A 25,006-nucleotide genomic window follows, 5' to 3' on the forward strand; every position below is an offset into this window, starting at 1 on the left:
AAATATCTATCTTATCTACTAGCTCTAAGTACCGGTAGGTATTCTCAAATCTGGAGCAACTACACATGAAGGCAACCTGAACATCATCTCCAATCCACACTGTCCAAATGGTGAGGATTTCTTGCAGAATGTCAGCAACTGTTTATAGAAGACAAGCCTTTGAACTAGTATTTTGGCTTCCACGAGACACGAGATGATGTCGCTGCAGATCCCTTTTATGTAGCAGACAATCCACTGAGAGCTGTATGCGCAAAGGCTTTCTTCTAGTCCTTCAAACTCATGCAAATGCATTCAGGAGGCTCCTAATTCTTGAGTGATATTTTGCCTTTGACAAATCAACATCTAGTGCTTATTATCATAGCAATAGACAATTGGTTACAATTGCTTACAGTAGCAATTATAAACCGCCACCAAAGAAGAAAATCTCAAGGTACATATGCCCTGTATTAGTAACCCATGCTCTGATCACCATCCAACTGGGTGACTGTAATTTCAATTCTGCATGCAATTTCTTTTGAAGAAAACACAGCAGCTCCGGCTGGCATATAATGCAGCAGGTGGACTCTTAGCGGGACAATTGCAGCAGTGTAGAATTATATTAAACTAGCTGAATACCCATGCTCCACTACGAAACTATGTGATCAGGCTTGATAAATCAACACTTAGAACTTGAAAATTAATGGGTAGTTACGATTGGCCTCTCCTCTCCCCTTCTCTCCCTCAGGCTTGCCACACAGAAGTCTCCCCTATCCTATCCCCTTCTCTCCAGAGTTATTTTCAGGTTGGGAGGGGGAGTAGAACATCTAATTAATTAGCATCAGAGCATGTTAATAATAATATAAGAAATACTAATGATCTGATGGTCATTTTGAAAAATCCTTTCTCAGCAAGCATCTAGGAGCCAAGAGGAACATATGTGCCAAATTTCAAGTTTGTAGGCTTATGGTTCTGGAGATTCCGTGATTGCGACGTGAGTGGTTTTCGCTTTTATATATATAGATTCATTGCATCAGTCACTCAAGATTTCCATTGAAATTCAAAATGCTGGTGTTTTATTTAAAGGCCTACACTGCAGAACTTAAATACATCACACAACACCTTGTCAGAGCCAGTTCAGGCATTTGGTCTAGAAGGTCAGCTAAAACAAGGTACACAAGATATGATTCTTCTCTGATAACTCCCGCCCTTTGAAAAATACCCTCTTGCCCAGAAGTATGTGCAACTCCCATTTTTCAGAAACAGCTCAAAGACGTTTTTCAATGAGCCTTTGGTTCCAGCTGACTCTTATGGGTGCTGATCTGAATAATTTTGCTCTTTGGTGATGGGCATTTCTAATGGGACTGGGAGATTATAACCACTATAAATATTTAAAATATATATTTCTAGGCATATATTGCACACATCATTTTGCCAAGAAAAGATGTTACATGAAATCTTTTAAAATTCTGTTAACACAAATAATTTTATTGCTTTTGTTTCCAAACTGAAATAATTGAAAATGCAAGATATTTTTTCTCCAATTTCTATGTAAAAATCTTCATGACAGCTACTCTTAAACAAGGAAATATTCAGTGCCTTTTTTCCTAGTAACAGTGCAAGGTTCAACTGCATTGGAATTTCATAATAAGGAGAAGATATCAGGATCTGCCGGGGGGAAAAAACATAGCAACCAAGAATGTAAAATAAACTTGCTGATTTAAATTGCATCTAGAAAAGATGCTAGAAAGCAAAAATTGTGGCCTACTACTAACCAAATCCTAAGCAAATTTTAGATCTGCAAATAGAAATTAAGTGTTGATATAATTCCATTGATTCTGGCCTGCAACTTTTCATAGAAAAAGTAAAAAATGATCTATATATCCAGCTATCCTAATATGTTCCATGTTTGGGTCTGGAATTAAAGATTACTAAGAAAAAAAAATATTTTTGTCTTTGCTATTTGATGATTCATGAAAGTAGCTTCCAACTTTTACATTCAGCTGATGCAGAAATATATTTTGGGACTCTGCCTAAGCTCAAATTCGTGAACAGTTCCAGATTGGCAGAAATGCTAGCTTAGTTAATAGCAAACTAAAAACTGAGAACTTGTGGATTAAAAGAATAAAATAACTGTGTTTCTAACCAGAAGAGATTTTGTTGGAATGGTTCTTTTTTTTTTAGGTTCTTGCTATATAGAATATGTATCCTCTTGCAGCAAAGTACTGTTAATCAGAACTCGGGGCGATATCCTACTGAACAATGTCAAACCCTGAGTAATCTTTTATTTCCACACACCCATTTATAAAATAGCTTTTCCAAATGATACCCTCAGTATCAGGGATAAATATCGACTGGCAGTTTGAACTCCTTAAAAGAGAAGAAAGTGAGGTTTCCGTTGTCAACTAGAGCAAACACCACCGGAACATCTCCGCTTTGATAAGACAGTTGCTTGACAATCTTCAGGGATGGGACCTGCTCATCAAAACTGGAAAAAAAAGAAAAGAAAAATAACCCAACTTTTTCTTTCTATTTGATAATAATTTATTATTATTATTTATGAAGAAGAAGAAGAGGAGGAGGAGGAGGAGGAGAAGAAGAACTAGAACTACTACTACTAGACACAAGGACAGTTTTTTTCCCCAAATGCCATCACTCTGCTTAATAACTAATTCCCACAACACTGTCAAAATAATTTACTAAGTCTGTATTACTATTATTCTTCTCTTTCTTACTAGTATCTATATCTTCCCACTTATTACTATAACCATGTGCTTGTATTTTTCAATTTATATTGTTTTTACTTGTTTCCTAGTATGATTTGATAGCTTATTAGGAACCCTGACTATTACTAAGTGTCGTATCTTTTTATTCTTGATGAATGTATTGTATTCTCCTTATGTACCCTGAGAGCATATACACCAAAGACAAATTCATTGTGTGTCCAATCACACGGCGGTTTGAATCCCTAGTAGTGTTGTGACTTGTTCTCCCTCCTCTCTCCAGCCGGGCCCCTCCCGTCACCAACTGGATTTGTTATCAGACTCCGAGTCTGATAATGAAGATGAACGGTCTGTCATGCCTCCAGCCCCCGGCCCTGGCCCCATGCCCGGAAAGGATGTCAGGAATGAACAGATAAGCCCAAGACAGCTTACTCAGAGTGTGTGTTCCTTCGATGAGCAGGAAGTCAGCCAAGTGGTGCAATTACCCGGACCTGCTCCCTCTGACCCCTCCCTTTCTCAAATGCCGACAGTAGAGGCAGCTGAAGGGAATTCAAAATGGGAGGATCCTCGCTTCCGGAGATCTGAGAGGCGACGTCAGCAGAAGGAAGGGAGGGGCAGGCCTGGATAAATGCTGAGTCATGGAGCCACACCCCACAGCCTATATAAAGGACCTGCTTTTGGCATTCCTTGAATCAAGCAAAGTCTCATCTAGTTTGCTGAAGTCACAACTTGGATTCCTGCCTGCCCTGAGAAATCTGAAAGGAATTTGGCAAAGCTGCAGAGGCTTCGTGGCCATGCTTGATACGGACTTCCTAGACCCGGTCGTCGGAGGGGGAGGGGGACACGACAAGTATAGGTTTCCTGTGTAAGCAGGGGGTTGGACTAGATGACCTCCAAGGTCCCTTCCAACTCTGTTACTGTTACTTGGCCAATAAACAATTCTATTCTAATTTTAAAGAATCACATCATAAAAAGTATTACTGTATCTGTGGGCAAGAGATGGAACATATCTGTTCCAATAAAACAGATAACTATTTTATTTTAAAGAGTTTCAGGTCCCCATGGTAAAAGCAAGAACTCCAATAACAGCCAGTATTGTTAGATCAGTAACTGGAGGATCTAGTTTCAGGGTGGACTAGCATCTGAAGTCCTAAATCTGTTCAGGCAAACACCTATCACAACAGGTTCATCCCAAACAGAACAACTGTTATCTCTTTCTTTCTCTTTTCCCTCAAACCAAACCGGACAAGCCATGTAAATACATGAGTAAAATCTATAACAAATTGGAATTAGATTACAAGCACCTGTTACCTTTGAACGCACATCCGGACATAAGGCTTCCCAGGATCATTCTTTTTAAAAGTTGAAGCACCATCAGCAGGATACACATCAAAATCTATTTTTAGCTCTGATGAATCATTCTGTAATCTGTGGAGGTTAATCATTAGTACAAAAACTCAGCCATTCTCTGATGTGCCAAGGGAGAGGAAGGGGAAAAAAAATATCTCCAGGTACAGCAAATCTTAGCAGGACTTACAGTTTGCCTTCTCTCTATCCTTTAGCAACCCCGAACAGTTAATGCTGAAAGTTGGTGGCACAAGGTCTCACTATTTAAGCCAGAAACAACATAAAAACTATAGCATAGGTTGTAAGCTATTTTTTTATACTAAGAAATCCTCACCAGAACTTCCCCAAATAATTAACTTTCCATTACTAGTTCAACCCTGTAAAAATTATTTTGTTAGGACTGGGTTGGATGAAGGTGCTTGCTCCTTGAGGGTACTTTAATGTTTAGTTCCAGGGTTGAAATCCAGCAAGTTCTGACAGGTTCTGGAGAACTGGTAGCGGAAATTTTGAGTAGTTCGGAGAACCGGCAAATACCAACTCTGGCTGGCCCCAGGGTGAGGTGGGAATGGAGATTTTGCAGTATCCTTCCCCTGCCACACCCACCAAGCCACAACATGCCCACCAAGCCATGCCCACGGAACCGGTAGTAAAAAAAATTGGATTTCACCACTGGTTAATTCATTAATTCCTGTGCCTTCCTGTGCCATATATTCTTTTTAAGTTTTGGTTGCTTTGTTTTGAGTAGTTATTTACCAGATGTTTTACCCTATAGTGCAAGCTCTCTAAAGTCTCTTACTGAGGCAGCATAAAAATTGATGCTAATAAACCAATTGCCACAGCTGTCAGATTTCCAAAAATGTTACTTTCTCATCCATTAAAACATGACCCCTGAAGGCAATTGAATAATCCATACTGGACGTGAATATGTCGACAAGGAAAGTAGCAGGATAGCATATCTGACTCAAGATTAAATTTTTAAATGGTTTTTTAAGAGCGGAATGAAATAGCAAGCAGTGGGAGCGGACGGTGGAAAAAATTACATCCCTTCTCCACAAACACTCAAATGTTTTCAATACAGAGGATCCCATGGGCTTGTTCTAGTGTCCAAAAAAAAAAAAAAGGCAAATAGGCAATGGTACACTGAATGACTAATGTAGCATGAACCTCAACTTCACTTCCCAGGCATGTAATTACAGTAATTACAGTAAAGACCAAACTGCCTCCTTACATAGGAAAGCATTTGCATTATCAGAAAAACGAAAACTCAGATAAATTTTAAGATTCCAGGTATCGCCATCATTTTTAGCCTAAGGGCAAGAGGATTTCCTAGCAAATATTACATGCTGAAAAAAAATAAAGCAAACTTCCTCAACTTCACCTTCTTCCTTATTAGCTTGGGGGCAATGACAATTCTAGTCCAACATATCTGGAGAATACAAAGTTTGGGCAGCTACACTTAAGACCAGCAGAGTATGCCTATTTGAATCTGACACTTATTTACTTTTATCGGCATTTAGTTAAAAGAATTGCAATTTAACAATTAACACTTTACAAGACAAGAGACACGTATCGTGGTGCACTTCATGCAACACCTTCAAAACTGGATAGAATTATTACTGGAAAGAGGCTTAGGAGACTTAAGGTTAGATGCTGGCCTTTCAAGTAATGCTTCTGATGTTCAATTCAATTTGTAGTACTATGCATGCTGGGAAAATGATTTGGAAGCAAGCAGTCCTTTGGATCAGGGGTCTCCAACCTTGGCAACTTTAAGACTTGTGGACTTCAACTCCCAGAGTTCCTCAGCCAGCTTTGCTTTGCTGGCTGGGGAACTCTGGGAGTTGAAGTCCACAAGTCTTAAAGTTGCCAAGGTTGGAGACCCCTGCTTTGGATCACACATGAACACAGCACACTGCTGTTACTCATTAAAGCAGCTAGATTTTTCGGGATCCTGTCAAACCCTGAAAAATGCTGCTTTAATGAATAACAGAGGTGCCACACGCACATAGGAGCAGAAGAACCACTAGTTCCAGAACGTTTTCCAACTGTAAACTGATGATTTGTAATGCTTGGAAGTAAACATCCCCAGGTATATGCTATATGAGAAGAACCTATGACCCTACAGAAGTTGTTCAACCTGAACTGCTAGAGCTCCAGCTAGTAGGGTGTTGTAGAGGGCTACAGGTTCTGCATCCTGCTCAATATATGACTGTTGCTCATACCTACAATTACTGGGACAAATTAAAAGCATTTAGCTCATTTTCTGGTTTGATACTTACTGAAATGCTTCCTCCAATAAGCACGAGGGTTGGAAAACACTGATCTGTTGAAGTATGTCAGCTGGAAGGGAAGGAAAGAAAAGAAATTTGGATTAGGATCTTCACCAGAGGTGGTAATCCGCCGGTTCGTCCAAAGCTATTTAAATAATCTATTTAAATAACCTATTTAAATAAATAATCCTATTTAGGCATGTTTTTGAGGCCAGACGCATGCGCAGAAGGCGCACACACCAGCAAAGCGCACGCGTGGAAGACCAGGCAGGAAGACCAGGTATGTGGACACACATGCTCACATTTGCGAACCAGTAGGGAAAGTAAGTGAATACCACCCCTGGCCTTCACAAAACATGGCTCTGCCGCCAAGCCAACTATTCTGGCATTCAGAAATATCCATCACCTTAAACAAGGCTGTGTGTATCCTTCTTCAGAGAATAAAGGTCAAACCTTTCTCTCTTTTTCAGAAGCCATGATACCTGTGGAAAATCCTTGGCTTGGTTTCACAAGTGGGGCGATTGTCTGTATGCAGAGATCTTCCCGACTACTCCTCTCTCTCAGAAGTGCCTTGTACTCTTGCCAGGTGGTGCAACGCCGGACTTCAGCATCCTCATTGACACCGATTTTGTATCTGCTCTCCCACTTCAGCTGCTCCTGTTCCTTGCGGGTCAACCGCTCGTGTTTCTGGTTGAGCCGCCTGCGCCAATGACTTGCGTCAATTGCCTGTGCTGTTACGTTCTCTGGGAGGAGCCTCTTATCAGGCTCTGGCAGGAAGACCTGAGGGCAATCAGCACCCATGTTAGGAAAATCAATGGAGGTGAAATTCCACCTGGATGCACAGATATCCTTATGGCTTTCCCCAAAGGTCTTCCTACATGTCTCTTTGTAGCCTTGAGCACAGGTGGGCAATTCACTGCAGTCTCCTGTGACACTTGAAGATGGGACCAATTCAATATTTGAAATTTTTGGATCCTGTGTCTTTATTGTTGCTCTGGGTGAACCATCTGATGAGGTAGAACTGGAATTAGCATGATGGATCTTAGCCTTTTTAGGTGACTGTTCTTGGGATTTCTCAGATAGCTTGGGTTTCTTCTCTTGCGATCTTATAAAAGAGAAGAGGATAAAACCCCCAGATATCTGTTACTATCCCAGAATTATTCAAACACATGATTCATAAACTGTCTTTCATTAAAAAGATGCAAATAATTATACCACATTCAACCAATAATTCAGTCCATTCAAAAACCTCTAGACATGGTAAAATACTCAAACAACTCCTTAGTTGCTGGATCAAACTGGGGGTTTAAAAGTGACAGGTTTTGTTTGATCGTTGTGAACCAATGAGAGGCAGCATGCAAGTTTAATGAAGTATTATTAATAGTTTAATTTCTTAACAGTTTATTAAACTAGCTACGTCAGTTGAATTCTGAACCACCAAGACAAATTCCTTGTGTGTCCAATCACACTTGGCCAATAAAAAAATTCTATTCTATTCTATTCTTAAAGGGTCTTAATTATTTTTGAAGACAGCCCCATAATATTAAATATTCCTAGAGCATAAATCCACCATAGAGCCGAGGTGGCACAGTGGTTAGAGTGCACTACTACAGGCTACTTCAGCTGACTGCTAGCTGCAGTTCAAATCTCACCAGCTCAGGGTTGATTCAGCCTTTCATCCTTCTGAGGTGGGAAAAATGAGGACCCAGATTGTTGGGGGCAATATGTGACTCTGTAAGCCAGTTAGAGAGGGCTGTAAAAGCACTAAGAAGCTGTATATAAGTCTAAGTGCTATTGCTATTGCTATAGTAATAGCACAGGCTTTCCTAAACAGACTATCCCTGTTCAGGAAAGGGCACTGCTATGTGTCAGAAAATACTGTAATGGGAGTACCGGTATATCATACTATCGGCCATGTTGCCTGGGATTGCTACAAATTATGTTCAGCAGTAACTGGAGAGCTACTTGCTCTCCATCTAGGGCAGAGGTCTTCAACCTTGGCAGCTTTAAGACTTGTGCTGGCTGGAGAATTCTGGGAGTTGAAGTCCACAAGTCTTAAAGCTGCCAAGGTTGAAGACCTCTGATCTAGAGCAAGAGACAAATATGAAGACAAGATCAAAACAGATGCATTTCTCAGTGCTTATATCCATGCCCACCTGGGGCTAGCTTGTCAAGGCCATCACTCCCACTGCCCACATGCTTTTACCCTGGGCTGGAGCATCTCCTCTTGTGGCTGCTTCTCTTCCTGCTTTGGTAGTGGCTGTCCAGATTCAGCTGCCTCTCATAAGGTGTTGGAACAGTGCTGTAAAAGAGAGATCCCCCCCCACCCAAAAAAGATCAAAACAATCGGTTCAGAGACAGCAACAGGTCACACTAGAAAAGCAAACTTTTTCTCCTTTTTCTTCACTGATTAACCAACCATCTGCTCAGTTAAAATCAAACAGAGAAGCAAAATACCGAAAGAGAAATACAATCATCTCGGGAAGTAGGGATATTGAGAGGGGAGAAGAGGGGAGAAGAGGGAGGAACCGTGCAAAGTTAAAGAGATGCATAATGGAAACACTGCATAATGGAAACACTGCCAGGAAAATGATTTGTCAAACAATTACCTGGAATGGAATCTCAAAACGATGTAACCCAGTCGCTTCAAGTGGCTATATACCTTACAATAGGGATGAAATGTAAGCAGTTCACATGAGAAAGGACTCTACATTCTTTAGAGATTCAATTATCAAACCCTTTTTTTAACCTGAACTGTGTGTGAATGAAAGCCACCGTCCTATTGGTAGGTGGCTCACACATACAATGTTTCCCATATATACAAGTACATACAGGACGATTTGTAGATGCTCCCAGTTGTTAAAAAGGTGCATCTATATCAAAGAGGCATTTAAATAGCCATTTGTCATGCAAGCAAAACTTTGAATACATTAAAGTCAACTGCACAGAATCAACTTAACTGATTCAACTTGCAGCCTTCACAAAGCACAGAAAATTAGGGCTGCAAGATCCACACTAGAAGGCAGGTGTGGCAAACTATTTCCATAAGGCTGCCAAGAGAACATAGGCATATCCATGTAGTTACTAGGAGTTGAGCCCCACTGGAGGGAAACTACTTTTTTAACTTCCAAGTAAACATATAAAACTGTAGTACAAAAGTGATGGGACCCCAAAGCAACAAATGATACGGGGGTAGTTAACATGCTGAGTCCTTCGGGAGAAGGGCGGTATAAAAATCGAATAAAATAAATAAATAAATAAATGCTGCATCATTTTTAAAATTTAACAATGATCGCTCTTTTCATTTGAGCACAGCAAACATTGGGGTTTTTTTCATCCACCTAGAGAAGATCACAATTTTAACTGAGATTTGTACCCCTAAGTCTCTTACAGATTCTAATCAACATTGAAGTCTCAGCTGAATAAACTTTTAGAACACCATAGAAAGGTTTCACTGATATCTGCTCTCTTTTTAAAACAAACCACCTCTTAAAAATAAGGAAGAGCCTATATAACACATAATAATCAGATATTACTAAAGGCACAATTTAGCATTTGCATAGATGGAGGTATGAAAAATCATTAGCAAGTTATGTTCTAAATTATTAACAAGTTAAACAACGGTATCTTTTTCATTCAACCATCAAGTCCCTAGGCAAACTGGTAAAGCTAAGGACACTTGCCTGAATTCTGTACTTTGGGCCTAATACTGTATTTGCTCAGGCCATCCAGCAATATCTAGGTTGGACTGCAACTTGAAGTATTTAAGCAAATGTCCATTATTGATGCTTCAAAGGCATGACTAGAAAGAGGCTTTTAATGAGTGATTTCCCCTTTTCAGTCCACTCTACTTTTTAGGGAATACCATCGATATCATACTGCAGAGTACAGGCGGTCCTCAACTTACAACAGTTCATTTAGTGACCATTCAAAGTTACAGCAGCACTGAAAAAAGTGACTTTTGACCATTTTTCACACTTACGACCATTGCAGCATCCTCATGATCAAGTGATTTACATTTGGCTGCTTGACAACTGAACTCACATTTATGACCGTTGCAATGTCCCAGGATCATGTAATCCCCTTTTACGACTTTGTGACAAGCAAAGTCAATAGGGAAACCAGGTTTGCTTAACATCCGTGTTACTAATTTAAGAACTGCAGTGATTCACTTAACAAACGTGGTCAGAAAAATTGTAAAACAAGGCAAAACACTCTTAACAAATTTCTCACTTAACAACATAAATTTTGGGCTCCATTGTGGTCGTACATTGAGGACTACCTCTGGTATTGTCCTTGTGAAAATAAAGCTGGACAGCAGCATTCACTGTATAAGCAATTAACCTCAAACTTCAATGGAATATTTCATATGCCCTTTCATGTCAACTTAACTGCACAACTAATTGTGATAATGTAATTACAGCAGAATTGCCTGCTTTGAAATTTAATGCTTCTTTTAAATTGCCAAATTTCCCTTCCGTAGATGTTGAACTCCAAATTTCGAAATGCACCTGGTATTTTAGTAGGGTGACCGACTTTGGAGACAGCAGATCCTCATGTGCTTCCTGGACTGACAAAGGTAGATCTTTGTAGAATAACTGAAGGGATCCCTGTAAGGAAAAAAAAATTGATGTTCAGGAACTGTGCAAACCTACCTTTGTGGCGATTGTGTCAGATATTCCATGGGGTCTGAAGAGCTACACCAAGAGCTACACATGTCAATTGGATGTCTGCAGCTATATTCCTCATGTAACAAGGGTCATAGGGGGCAGAAATTCTGTCCTTAAGTGATACAATTATGAAGTGTGATGCATCATGACAGCATGGTTTAGCGATGGCAATCCCAGCAGTCCCCATTCCTGTTGTTAAAGGAGGATTGGAGGTTAAGGGAGGGCCTCACATAATTACAACTTCGGCCTTTCTGTCAGCTTCCATCGAAAAAACTCAATGAGGAAGACAGTTGGAAGTTGCACTTAGGTGGCTGGCAAGCCATGTTGTTGTTGTTAGTTGCGAAGTCATGTTCAACCCATTGTGACCCCATGGACAACATTCCTCCAGGCCTTCCTGTCCTCTACCATCCTCTGGAATCCATTTAAGCTCATGCCTACTGCTTCAGTGACTCCATCCAGCCACCTCATTCTCTGTCGTCCTCTTCTTCTTTTGCCCTCAATCTTTCCCAGCATTAGGCTCTTCTCCAATGAGTCCTTCCTTCTCATAGGTGGCCAAAGTATTTCAGTTTCATCTTCAGGATCTGGCCTTCTAAAGAGCAGTCATGGCTGATCTCCTCTAGGACTGACTTGTTTGTTCGCCTTGCAGTCCAAGGGACTCGCAGGAGTCTTCTCCAGCACCAGAGTTCAAAGGCCTCAATTCTTTGGTGCTCAGCCTTTCTTATGGTCCAACTTTCACAGCCATACATTGCAACTGGGAAAACCATAGCTTTGACTATACGCACTTTTGTTGGCAGGGTGATGTCTCTGCTTTTTAGTACGTTATCTGGATTTGCCATAGCTTTCCTCCCCAGGAACAAGCGTCTTTTAATTTCTTGGCTGCAGTCCCCATCTGCGGTGATCTTGGAGCCCAGGAAAAAAAAATCTATCACTACCTCCATTTCTTCCCCATCTATCTGCCAGGAATTGAGAGGGCCAAATGCCATCATCTTAGTTTTATTAATGTTGAGTTTCAAGCCAACTTTTGCACTCTCTTCCTTCACCCGCATCAAGAGGCTTTTTAGTTTCTCTTTGCTTTCTGCCATTAAAGTGGTATCATCTGCATATTTGAGGTTGTTGATATTTCTCCTGGCAATCTTAATTCCAATTTTTGATTCATCCAACCCCGCCTTTCTCATGATGTGCTCTGCATATAAGTTAAATAGCCAAGGCGATAGTATACAGCCTTGCTAGACTCCTTTCCCAATTTTAAACCAATTAGTGGTTCCGTGTCCAGTTCTCACTGTTGCTTCTTGACCTGCATATAGATTTCTCAAGAGACAAGTAAGATGGTCTGGTACTCCCATCTCTTTAAGAACTTGCCACAATTTTTTGTGATCCACACAATCAAAGGCTTTAGCATAGTCAATGAAGCAGAAGTAGATGTTTTTCTGGAACTCCCTAGCTTTCTCCACGATCCAGCATATGTTGGCAATTTGATCTCTAGTTCCTCTGCCTCTTCGAAATCCTGCCTGTACTTAACTGGTAGTTCTCGATCCACATATTGCTGGAGCCTAGCTTGTAGGATTTTAAGCACAACCTTACTAGCATGTGAAATGAGTGCAATGGTGCAATAGTTTGAACATTCTTTGGCATTGACTTTCTTTGGAATTGGAATGTAAACTGACCTTTTCCATTTCCTTTCCTTTCACCTGCAAGCTATGCAGCAGGCAAATGAGTGCTGCAATGCAAATGGGCAGGGTGTAGGTGTTGTAGCCTGATGCAAGGGAGGCCAAGTGGGTGGATGTGCTGCAGGCAAGCATAGCTGGGTAGGGAAGCATGGCTTCTTGGAAGAAGAAGCAATGGGAGCAAAAACAACTTGCAACTTTACCCTCGCTTCCAAATTGACTTTACTTGTGGAAAGTCAGCAGGCACGGTTGCAAATAGTGATCCCATGACCATGGGATGTTGCAACCATCACACATGTGAGTCAGTTATCATGTGCCTGACTCGCAATCGTGATCACATGGGCGCTATGACAGCCACGACTTTGAGGATTAGTTGTTAAGTACCACTTGTTCAATGCTTTGAACAACTGCTGAATGAGTGGTTGCTAACCTGTAATCTCAAGATACAGGAACTGGTTTTACAGTACAATATGGCTTACAGAACAATCACACAGAATGATCACACAGACCCACAGAATGGGCCACTTGGGGACAAATTCTGTAAATAAAACACCTGCAATGAAAATACTGCAGGAGTTTTGACAATACCACATTCCAAGAACTGTACACTGGTATTTATAAAGCCATGTACATCTATATGTTTCAAACAGTTGTGATTTCTACAGAAGAAACTAGTGTTGCAATATCAGGGAATGGGAGATGGGAACATTTCCTGAGAGTTTGCTTATCCCAACCTGCATGTTCATAAAGAAAAGGTCTAACATGAAGATGTGGCATTTATTCAGAAGATCTTCTATGTAATCCTGATTGTGCAGGATTCTCAATCCCACGGAGATTGCAACCACTCTTAGCAGTGTGGTTACACTCTCATTTTAGACGTTCCCAATAGTATGAGGTTAAGACAGAGAGCCACCTCCCCTAAACAGATTTCTTCCTTAACTCTTGAAAAAGTATTATATGGCTGTAGTCACTCTAGCATCCCTGCCTCCTAATTCTGTTTTCCAAATACTTAGACAGCTTTCTTCCTTAATTTACATGATTATTCTGTGGCAAAATTTGGAACTGTGTGTCAGGACAACAGAACAGGGGAGATGCTTAGCTACACAAAACTGCTTCATAAGCTTGTGGATGTGATTTACTTACACATTCCAGGAGATACAAGGCTTCTTCTGGAAGCAGGCACTGCTTTCCATGCTGTGTAAAACCCATGGTCTGCCAGAATTTCCCCTGATGGCAACAACAAACATTGTTAATTTAGGAGATCAATCCCAACCTCTATTAACATTTCAAAAAGAACAAAATAAGCCCAGGATTATTGGAGCATTCTAGGAGACTTTCATTTGATTGATTCAGTCGGACCTTCTCTATCTGAATTAAGGCTGTACTGAAGAAGGGAATTTCATCCTTATGCCAAAGGCTTGAATTACAATTAGGGAACATAAAACCCCAGAATCCTTGGTCTCTCAATGCACTCTATTGTATGTGTGTGTGGAGGAAGTTAGCCTGATGTCCCGTTCTCCCAAGTTCAGGGACTGAATTATTGGAGGTGAGACAAGAAGAAGAATTCAATAACCTTTGTTGTCTTAACTTTCAAAACATCTGTCTTTTAGACAACTACTAGGGGGGACAGGAAAGAAATCAGGAGTAAAAGTTAACAGATTTCATTTGCTCATCCTGTATCTTTACCCACATATCACCTTCCAAGAATCATAGCTGATTCCAGTATAAACAATGCCACAGCTATAAGCCAAACACTGCAAATACAGTTTTTATTTTGAGCAATCTGATGAAAGAAAGAGGGCACTCATTATTCAGTGGCAATCAGTGGTGGGTTGCCCCCGGTTCGGACCGGTTCACAAGAACCGGTTATAAAACCGGTGGGAGGCTCCCGCCCACTGACCTGGATGTCATCAGGAAACTTCTGCGCGTGCGCACGGGCGGTCCTATTGCAGACCAGTAGTAAAGGTAAAGAGAACCCACTCCTGGTGGTAATGTTATAATATGAAAACTGAAATCAACCCTACTATATCTGGCTCTGATCTGAAAGAAGCCTCTGGCTACTGGTATGTGCTGCTCTGAGATAGAAGCTGGTAACAGTAAGTTATTTAATAGAGTAGGAATGACATGATATAAAAGATATGGTAGAAAAACTTACTGCAGGGGATTTCAGTTCCACAATACCTTCCTGGGGCTTCCACTCAGCCTTCACCAAACTTCCCCTATAAAGGAAATTTAAAAAAAGAATCTCTTATCTGTTCATTCTCCAATATTCTTGACCATGAAAAGGAGTTAAGAAGTTATTTTAATTTTAACAGGAAGCAGATGATTTACATCTTCTTAAAATAGGTGCAGAGCAGCTCCAGAATTACTATGCATAAGCAACAAAGCAGTTTATTGAAACTTTTCCTCCCAAACTCCATTTTCTACCAGCACAGAACAGATAATAGAAAAGACACAGATCTAGGAAGAAATAATTTGTGGTGTCTAGATTATAGAGCACTTACTAGGATTTTAAATAAGTTAAAAGAGAGTGAAGTTGGGGTTGTTTTCTGTGCTTTGGAAAAGCAGCTGTAGCCAAGCAGAAATGCTTCCCACCCTTACATCCCTCATGCCGTCATAGATTCACTTTACTCACAAGCATCTAAGACAGTGTTGCAGCTGCTTGTGATAATTGAGCCACTCCCTGGTGTTTTCAAGGATGTGCTGATGTCCAGAGGCAGCATCTCTCCACCTCAGGCCCTTGGCTTACAAGAGCAAATGCTAAGACAGAGTGGAGAGGGGTGCAGGAGGAAAAGTGATAGCAAATAGCCTATAGAGGGGAAGTGGAAGTGGTGGCATGAGATTGGTTGCTATTATGAGCTGGCAAGAGGACTTTCATTCAACTGCCAGGACCACAAGCTACTGTATATTCTGCTGGGAGTCCTGCTTAGAGCTTTGCCCGGAGCTTGGCAGCACCTAGAAAAGGAGTAACCACACTGAAACAGCACCCCATCCCAACCAGTGCAAAAATGTTTGGGAAAAGAGAAAGAGTTGTATGCTACTTTGTAGACTTGGGGAAAAAAATTTTTAAAAATTGAGTGTTAAAAGACTGGTATAGAGCAGGGATCTCCAACCTTGGCAACTTTAAGACTTGTGGACTTCAACTCCCAGAGTTCCTCAGCCAGCTGGGGCCCCTGGTATAGAGTATTAAAAACATGTGGTCACAGCAACTTGCAAGTCCTAGATGGGTAGAGCTGACCTGAAGCAGCTTGTTGTTTGGGAAGATTATGTGGTGAAATAAAGCATCGTGTGTAGATTTGCTATGCTGGGATGTGTCCATTCCTTGGAAAACAAAAAAACCCTCACCTCAGTTTCATTATGAAATAATTTAGACCAGTGGTAGTCAACCTGGTTCCTACTGCCCACTAGTGGGCGTTCCAGCTTTTATGGTGGGCGGTAGGGGTTTTGTCCGATACTGAAGCACTTTCCTTTTTTTAAATTTAATTGACTTTTTAAAAAAAAATCAGTTATTTAAAAACATTTTCATTAGGTTTTTATAAAATTCCCTGTGACAATTTAAATTTCTAAAAATATACTATTTATATTGCCCGCACATAAGTTTAGTTCACGTTATGTACGTAAAACTAAATGGCGCTATAGTGCGACAGTAAACAAAAGAGCCTCGTCCCAGAATAGCTCACACATCTCCCCCCACACCAGCCAGCTGTAACAGACAAGCAGAGCTGGTAGTCGGCACCTCCCCAAACCCAATTCACGATGCGCAAGAGGCATGTGCAGACGACGATACACAGCGCATTACTGTGGAACCGGTGGGCAGTTAGAAAATTTTACTACTAACAGAGATACAAAAGTGGGCGGTAGGTATAAAAAGGTTGACTACCCCTGGTTTAGACTGTCAGGAAACCTTACAAAAGTGGTCCATGGCCTCTGTATGAGATTAGTTTTTCAGGGTAGATACCATGAAAAAGAAAAGCATCTCTCCATATATATGATTGGCAGGTTTCACAAGCCAATGACATTTTCACAAGAGGCTTTCTGCAAATATCTGTAACCAGACAGATTCATAACAAGAGAAGCGGCTTCTCAGGCAAACCCTAGGCGCTTGGATTTTTAAAGGGAAAACTTATTCCTCATATTTAACCCCAAAATTCCAAAATAGTGCAGACCTTTCCATATGTCAGATATAATCATAATCCCCGCACCAATCAGCAATCTAATGGTCACATTGTGCACCAACTGTTGCATCCAAATGTAGCCTGTATGAAATTTATATTCTCTTTTTAATTTTTTAAATAAACATACAATATATGCAAAAGTCTAGCTGTGATTCAGCCAAAAGAATCATTCTTGTTAAGATCCACCTGTTCATGAGTGGCTGCAGCCTACAGATAAAATCTAATTGCACAAATCTGCTACCATTTAGTAATCCTGGGACAATGTAGGATTGATGTATACAACTTTCAGAGGAAATGCAATTTCCTTGGGGATAAATGAACCTCAATCCCTGAGCTGATTTTCTATTGGTCAGAATCTCTTTTGTCTTGTTTGGATTTAAACAGAGTTGGCCATCATCCATTTATATTTTGTAAATCAGAGTCACTATTAATTGGGCAACTATATAAATTTGTGTAATAAGTAAATAAATTAGTTTAGTTAAACTAAATAAACTAACTAAATAAATAAATCTCTTGGCTAAGTCTAATGTTCGACACTCTGGACTTCTATCTTGAAAGTATATCAAGCTGCAACAAGGTTGAATGTGCATCATTGAGCCAGAAATCGGTCTAGTGGTTAAGGCTCCAGGCTAGAAAGTGGGAGACCCTGAGTTCAAGTTCTGCCTCAGCCAGCTGGCTGACTTTGGGCCAGTCACTCTCTCTCAGCCCAACCCACTTCACAACACAGGGTTGTTGTTGTTGAGGGGAATATAGGAGCAGGAAGTTGTGTTGGATATGTTTGCTGCCTTGAATTATTTGCAAAAATAATAAAGATTTGATAAAAATAAATAAGTATATGTAAAGCTCTGAATGAGTATTCTCAGCTATTTCATGTAAATATTGACCAGAGAGAGTAAGGGAGAGCCTGTCAATAATGTTGACTAACTAATTTTCATCCTACCTTCCAAATCCAGATAGGAAACATTGTGGTAGAGAGCTACCTCTCTAATATTATATAGTATATACACATACCCACACAATCACAAAGGATACTATGGCCAATAATGTCAAAAGCATTTAATATATCCAGCATTCCCTCTTTTTATGTAGATCAGGGGTGTCAAACTGGATTTCTTTGAAGGCCGGATCAGCATTGTAGTTCTCCACAGGCCAGCTGGGGGAGGGGAGGGAGGAGATGGGATGGACACTTCCTGCAGGATGTTGCAGGCCAAAACAAGGCATGGGGGGAGCGTATGCACCCTGTTTTTGGCTTGGACGGCCTCCTGCAATACTTTGCCAGCCAATACGGGGCACAGGAGGCCATCCCCACCCTCATTTTGGCTGGCAAAGTGTTGTAGGAGGCCATCCAGGCCAAAAACGGGCCACGTGGAGACCACGTATGACCCCCCCACACACACACACACCATTGGCTTTGCTATTTCCATGCTGGCCCTGTGGGCCTGATTTAAGCACCCCTAATGTAGATCAGCAAACAAGAAAACAAAAGCAGTCGGTGCCATATTTCAATTTAAAAATCTGACTCAAATGTGTCCAAACTCTACATTTATCTCAGATTGTGAAACAACCATCTTCTCAGTTATTTAGCTAAGAACTGTGAATTTGAGAACTGCCTGAAACTCTCCAGTTTGCTGGAACATGAAAAGATTTTCGCTTGCCTGTTAACAGAGTCCCTTGTGTAAAACTGAAAAAGCTAAAAACATACTAGACAAAACACTTTAAATTAACTGATAGTTTAGTACTTTAGTTCTAGGCATAATTCATACATACAACCGCACAACACGCTCCTCCTCCAAAAGTTGCCAGTGTTCTTTCCGACATTGACGCAACTTTGATTCTTGTTCTTCTGTTCCATCAGGAATGAAATCTTTCTGACCAAGTGAGCGTTGGGGGATCTTGTGATCACGTGTTCGAGCTGCCAGCAGTTCTGCTGGGCTTCATGTGGGGAGGAATCGGGGGAGAGAGAAGGTAAGAATAATCACTTAAATATTCAATTTTTCCATGATGGATTCCTCCAAATATGCTAAACAGTAACAAATCAGACCACAAGTCTATTTAGCCAGCACTATTTCCTATCATAGCCAATTCCAACAACTGCTATTACCCACTTCCTAAATATCCTATTATTCAACTTACCCAAATAATCACAGGTTTTAGTATAAAGATAATTTCTGTTTACACTGTAAGTGTATACCAGTGTTTCTCCATCTTGGCAACTTTAAAACGTGCACTTCAACTTCCAGAACTCCCCAATCACCATACTGAAAATTACCAACATGGAAAAATGCTGGTATACACACTTCTAATCTTTTCTCTAAATTAAAAGTTTAAACCTTGTATCCTTTCAAGGAGAATCACTGTTGGAGCCTACACCACCACTAGTTTGCATGTGTATTTTTGCCAAAATGTCCACTGTATATGGCTCTTTTGCTCATTTTAGTGAAATCCCTTTCGAATTCCTCAAACTCTCTTTTTATACAAGTAGTCCTCAACTTACAACAATTGAGGACTACTTATGTTGTTAAGTGAGAAATTTGTTACGTGAGTTTTGCCCCATTTTACAACTTTATTTACACTTGTTAAGTGAATCACTGCAGTTATTAAATTAGTAACAGTTGTTAACAGAATCTGGTTTCTCCACTGATTTTGCTTGTCAGAAGGTGACAAAAGAGGATCATGACTCTGGGATCCTGCAACCATCATAAATGTTAGTTGTTAAAGCAACCAACTATAAATCATGTGACCATGGGGATACTACAATGGTGGTGTGAAAAATAGTCGTCACTTTTTTCAGCGATGTAACTTTGGTCACTAAGCAAACTGTTCTAAGTTGAGGACTACCTTTATTTACCTTAATAGTCATTTACTTTTTAAATTAGTTTTAGTTTAATTCATTTCACTATAGGGCTGAGAGGCAGAACTGATCTATTTCTATTCTATTGTTGTGATGCTTTCTCATTTCGTTCCATTTTTAGAATAGAATAGAATAGAATTTATTTATTGGCCAAGTGTGATTGGACACACAAGGAATTTGTCTTGGTGCATATACTCTCAGTGTACATAAAAGATATGTTCAACAAGGTACAACATTTACAACACAATTGATGGTCAATATATCAATATAAATCATAAGGATTGCCAGCAACAAAATTACAGTCATACAGTCGTAAGTGGAAAGATTGGTGATGGAAACGATGAGAAGATTAATAGTAGTGTAGTTTTAGTAAATAGTTCGATAGTGTTGAGGGAATTATTTGTTTAGCAATGATGGCCTTTGGGAAAAAACTGTTCTTGCGTCTAGTTGTTCTGGTATGCAGTGCTCTATAGCGTCATTTTGATGGTAGGAGTTGAAACAGTTTATGTCCAGGATGTGAGGGATCTGTAAATATTTTCACGGCCCTCTTCTTGATTCGTGCAGTATACAGGTCAATGGAAGGCAGGTTGGTAGCAATTATTTTTTCTGCAGTTCTAATTATCCTCTGAAGTCTGTGTCTTTCTTGTTGGGTTGCAGAACCGAACCAAACAGTTATAGAGGTGCAAATGACAGACTCAATAATTCCTCTGTAGAACTGGATCAGTAGCTCCTTGGGCAGTTTGAGCTTTCTGAGTTGGCGCAGAAAGAACAGTCTTTGTTGTCCTTTTTTGATGATGTTTTTGATGTTAACTGTCCATTTTAGATCTTGATATGATAGAACCTAGAAATTTGAAGGTTTCTACTGTTGATACTGTATTGTCAACTATTGTGAGAGGTGGAAGTATGGAAGGGTTTCTCCTAAAGTCTACCACCATTTCTATGGTTTTGAGTGTGTTCAGTTCCAGATTGTTTCGGTCGCACCACAAGGCTAGTCATTAGACCTCTCGTCTATATGCGGATTCATCATTGTCTCAAATGAGACCAATCACTGTTGTGTCATCTGCAAACTTCAGTAGTTTAACAGATGGATCGTTGGAGATGCAGTCATTGGTATACAGAGAGAAGTGGAGACAGCACACAGCCTTGGGGGGCCCCTGTGCTAATTATACAGGTATCTGAAGTGATTCCGCTTAGCTTTATCTGCTGCTTCCTGTTTGTTAGGAAGCTTGTGATCCACTTACAGGTCTGTTCAGGTACTTGTAGCTGGTTTAGCTTAGTTAGAAGAGTGTCTGGAATGAGCACATATACTCTTAACATGCACACACACCGTCATTCTGCTTTGCTCTTTTAGCTCCTGAGATTATCAACTAATCTGCCTATCTCGACCTCTCTCTGCCTGCAGTATCCTCTTCTCTTCCCCTTCACTCCCTACAGGAGAAGCAGCCCCGCGAAGGCCAGACTATTGCAATTCCTCGAAAAATGTGATTTCTGCTAAGAGAAAACGAACGAGCTCTATCCAATTGAAGCCATTTCTAGGGAGGGCGAGACCAGCTGAGCAAACAGAATGGGTGCGCACGACCCACTGAAAAGCACTCGGCTTGTCGTGAGAGCTTAGCCTCTGATTTTCTCCCTGCCTGGTTGAAACCACCGCTCGCGTGTGCGAGCGGGGCTTCCTGGAGCAAAACTCCTGGCTCGCAAGATGTCAGAACTGCCCGGGGACGAGCCGCACGTGGCAAAGGCGCAGGAGGGAGAAGTAGAACGCCCGTCCCTCCAACACTTCCGGCCTTCTCTCCAGCCACCCCTCCCGCTCCCCCCGGGGAGGGAGGCGGCTCCTTTAATCCCCCTTATCCCCAGGCTGTTCCTCCCTCCCCTCCCTTCCTCCCTCCCTTGCAGATACCTGAGTAAGCGACGTCCGGCCGGAGGTTCTTCTTCGGCCTCCATGGTTAAGTGCCAGTTCGTAGCCACTTCTTCGAACTTCCGCTCTTGCCCGCCTTGCCCGCTGGGTCCTAGTGCCGTATGACTCAGGCTTCCGAGCCCCGCGGCTCAGGATGGCCGAACTTTCGGCGTGGTTAAAAACAATTCGTAGTCTCGGAAAAGAAAGCCGACCGGCCACTCTCAGCGGAATAACCAAGTTTCTAAAACAAATTCTGTTTCAGATGGAATTCCTATCCCCTCCATTCATGCAGTCAAACGTTAAGCACAGAATAGCTGCGACACATAAAGGAAGAAATGTCATCACACAGATGCGGAGGAGCCTTGATTTGAACTGGGTATGGCTAGAAAAAAAGAGCTAGGGGTGACATGATAGGAATGTTCCAATATTTGAGAGGCTGCCACAAAGAAGAGGGGGGTCAACCTATTCTCCAAAGCACCTGAAAGTAGGACAATGGGTGGAAACTAATCAAGGAGAGATCCAACCTAGAATTAAGGAGGAATTTCCTGACAGAACAATTAATCAATAGACCAACTTGCCTCCAGAAGTTGTGGGTGCTCCAACACTGGAAGTTTTTTAAAAACTATGACAACTATATAGACACTATGTGTCTGAAATGGTGTAGGGTTTCCTGCATGAGCGGGGGTTGGACTAGAAGACTTCCAAGGTTTCTTCCAACTCTGTTATTCTGGATGCTACTGCTAGATCAAATTGGGTATCCCAGGGTTCTGTTTTAGGCCCAGTACTCTTCAATATCTTCATCAATGACTTGGACAAGGGGATAGATGGGGAACTCATCAAATTTGCAGATGGCACCAAGCTGGCAGGAATAGTCAAAAAAATAGTCAAAAAAATCAAATAAATAAATAATAAAAATAAATAATAGTCAACACTCCAGAAGATACGCTTAAGATACAGAAGGATCTTGACAGACTTGAACATTGGGTGCTATCTAACAAAATGAAATTCAATGGTGAAAAAAGTAAGTTTCTACATTGTAAGTAAGGTTCTAAATTGGTTGCCATAGTTAGTTATTCCCACATGTTCTCATTTCAAGAACAAGTTTTTAAATCTTTCCAGTTTAGTGTATTTCAGATGTGCAAGGCTTCACTTTCCATAACCCACAGCTAGCACATCTTTTAAAAGTAGACTCAAGAGTTTCTTAGTCTAGTGAGAAGTAGGACTAGGGCTGATATGATAGCAGTATTCAAATATTTGAAGGGGCTGCCACAAAAAAGAGGGAGTCAACCTATTCTCCAAAACACCAGAAGGCAAGACAAGAAGCAATGGTTGGAAATTAATCAAGAGAAGCAACCTAGAACTAAGGAGAAATTTCCTAACAGTAAGAACAATTAACCAGTGGACTGGCTTGCCTTCAGAAGTTGTGGATGCTCCATCACTGGACGCTTTCAAAAAGAGATTGGAGACCCATTTGTCTGGAATGGTATAAGTTCTCCTGCTTGAGCAGGGGGTTGGATTAGAAGACCTCCAAGCTCCCTTCCAAGTCTGTTATGTTAATTGCAAAGTCCAGCCAGACTGAACTATCAAATTCTATTGACAATTGTCCTAGAATTGGAGAGCAGATGTGTAATGTATCTTTAAGAGTTTTGGAGGGAAATTAGAGCGGGAAATAGCACGTTGCTGATTGGCCGCTGCCTCCGACTGAACTGTATATAAAGAGGGGGTTTTCTGTTGTTCGCTGGCTGGGTTCACTATAAACTAAAGAGCTGTTGTCACTCATCTGGTCTCCTGCCTCGTTATTGCCCGAATCTAACACTGGCGACGAAGGTGGGATCTCGAGGCAAAAGAGCGCCAGGAAAGAACTGAGCTAACCAGGAATACGCGAACCCAGCAAAATAAGGGCGGATAGCAGCGATGTCCAGCTACACACCGCCAGCGCCATTCGACCCAGCCAAAGAAAAATGGGGGTCATACATGGCTCGTTTCGAGTGTTTCCTCGAAGCAAACGAACTCAGGGGTCTCCGACAACAGGAAGAGGCGTACTTCCTAAGCCACTGCGGTTCGGAAGTTTTCGACACCGCAGAGTCGCTGAGCCAACGCCGGTACAGTCGGTACCGTGGCAAACCCTGCAGACCGCCCTTGGCTCACTACGCACCGACGCCCTCAAAATTTGTTCAAAGGTTCGAATTGCGGCAGCGGATGCAACGAGAGGCGAATCGATTCGCGTGTACATGGCAGCGCTGAGAAAAGCCGCCAACCATTGCGAATATCGAGACTTGGAAGGCGCATTACTCGACCAACTCATTTGCGGGGTCAGAGACATCCGATTGCGGCGGCTGCTGTCCAGAAGCAACCTAACACTGGCAGTCGCCTTGGGCGAGGCCAGGGCTCATGAGATGTCCACCCAAGCAGCAGAAACCCTGCAAATGCCGATCGCGCGGGGACTGGGCGAAACAACCCGGTCCACAATGAGGAAGTCCAGGCCGAGGAGGAAGGCGAGGAAGAGGAAGAAGTCTTCCACACCGGGAGGCCAGAGAAAGAAGACCGGGCGAATCGCGAGTTGCGGGGACAACACAAGCGACAAGACTGCAAGTTTAAGGATGCGACTTGTCGGCGGTGCGAAGGAAGGGCACATAGCGCAGGCCTGTCGAGCGCCCATCCAATATCATAACTCATTGCCCCTAGTGCTGGTTTGCGATGCCTCCTTACGGGGTGGGGGCTGTACTCAGCCATAGACTTCCAAACGGCACAGAAGCCCCTATAGCTTTTTACTCTAGAACGATGTCCTCCCCAGAGAGGAACTACAGCCAATTAGATAAAGAAGCACTAGCCATTGTGTCAGGGTGAAAAATTCCACGAATATGTTTTTGGGCGGATTTTGAAATCGTGACTGACCACAGACCGCTACTAGGGATACTGGCTGGCGATCGCCCAACGCCTGTGGCACTTTCGCCACGCTTGACCCGATGGACTATTTTCTTGGCAGCTTATTCGTACAAGCTGCAGCATCGACCAGGAAAGAACTGAGCTAACCAGGAATACGCGAACCCAGCAAAATAAGGCGGATAGCAGCGATGTCCAGCTACACACCGCCAGCGCCATTCGACCCAGCCAAAGAAAAATGGGGTCATACATGGCTCGTTTGAGTGTTTCCTCGAGCAACTCATCCGAGGTCAGAGACATCCGATTGCGATGGCGGCTGCTGTCCAGAAGCAACCTAGAACTAAGGAGAAATTTCCTAACAGTAAGAACAATTAACCAGTGGACTGGCTTGCCTTCAGAAGTTGTGGATGCTCCATCACTGGAGGCTTTCAAAAAGAGATTGGACAGCCATTTGTCTGGAGTGGTATAAATTCTCCTGCTTGAGCAGGGGGTTGGATTAGAAGACCTCCAAGCTCCCTTCCAAGTCTGTTATGTTAATTGCAAAGTCCAGCCAGAC

At 41.8% G+C, this 25,006-nt stretch overlaps 1 protein-coding gene across 2 annotated transcripts; it reads right to left on the bottom strand.

Annotated features, from left to right (window-relative positions):
* Positions 1–758: 758 nt before the first annotated feature.
* On the bottom strand, positions 759–21,675 carry TSEN54 (tRNA splicing endonuclease subunit 54). Of its 2 annotated transcripts, XM_058169672.1 has the most exons (11): positions 21,571–21,675; positions 18,590–18,754; positions 14,803–14,866; positions 13,791–13,874; positions 10,825–10,923; positions 8,923–8,975; positions 8,520–8,615; positions 6,796–7,418; positions 6,323–6,383; positions 4,011–4,127; positions 759–2,464 (listed from the first exon to the last, which is right to left on the bottom strand). In XM_058169672.1, exons 1-11 carry the CDS (start codon positions 21,612–21,614, stop codon positions 2,314–2,316), a joined length of 1,557 nt encoding a protein of 518 aa, XP_058025655.1. In that variant the 5' UTR covers positions 21,615–21,675; the 3' UTR covers positions 759–2,313. The 2 variants fall into 2 exon arrangements, 1 of the variants encoding a protein (XP_058025655.1); XR_009153512.1 differs by lacking the exon at positions 759–2,464 and having other exon boundaries at positions 4,052–4,127; positions 6,720–7,418.
* Positions 21,676–25,006: the final 3,331 nt, after the last annotated feature.

The sequence above is a fragment of the Ahaetulla prasina genome, chromosome 2 (genome assembly GCF_028640845.1).
Source record: "Ahaetulla prasina isolate Xishuangbanna chromosome 2, ASM2864084v1, whole genome shotgun sequence".
Lineage (NCBI taxonomy): Eukaryota > Metazoa > Chordata > Lepidosauria > Squamata > Colubridae > Ahaetulla > Ahaetulla prasina.

What these genes read in the sequence shown, in the direction of transcription:
- TSEN54 (XM_058169672.1), bottom strand. Translation starts at nt 21,614, where the DNA reads ATGGAGGCCGAAGAAGAACCTCCGGCCGGACGTCGCTTACTCAG. An exon ending in GCCGGACGTCGCTTACTCAG is followed by an intron (nt 18,755 to 21,570) that starts GTATCTGCAAGG and finishes CCCCACATGAAG; the next exon opens with CCCAGCAGAACTGCTGGCAG. An exon ending in CCTTGTATCTCCTGGAATGT is followed by an intron (nt 10,924 to 13,790) that starts GTAAGTAAATCA and finishes TTTTCCTTACAG; the next exon opens with GGATCCCTTCAGTTATTCTA.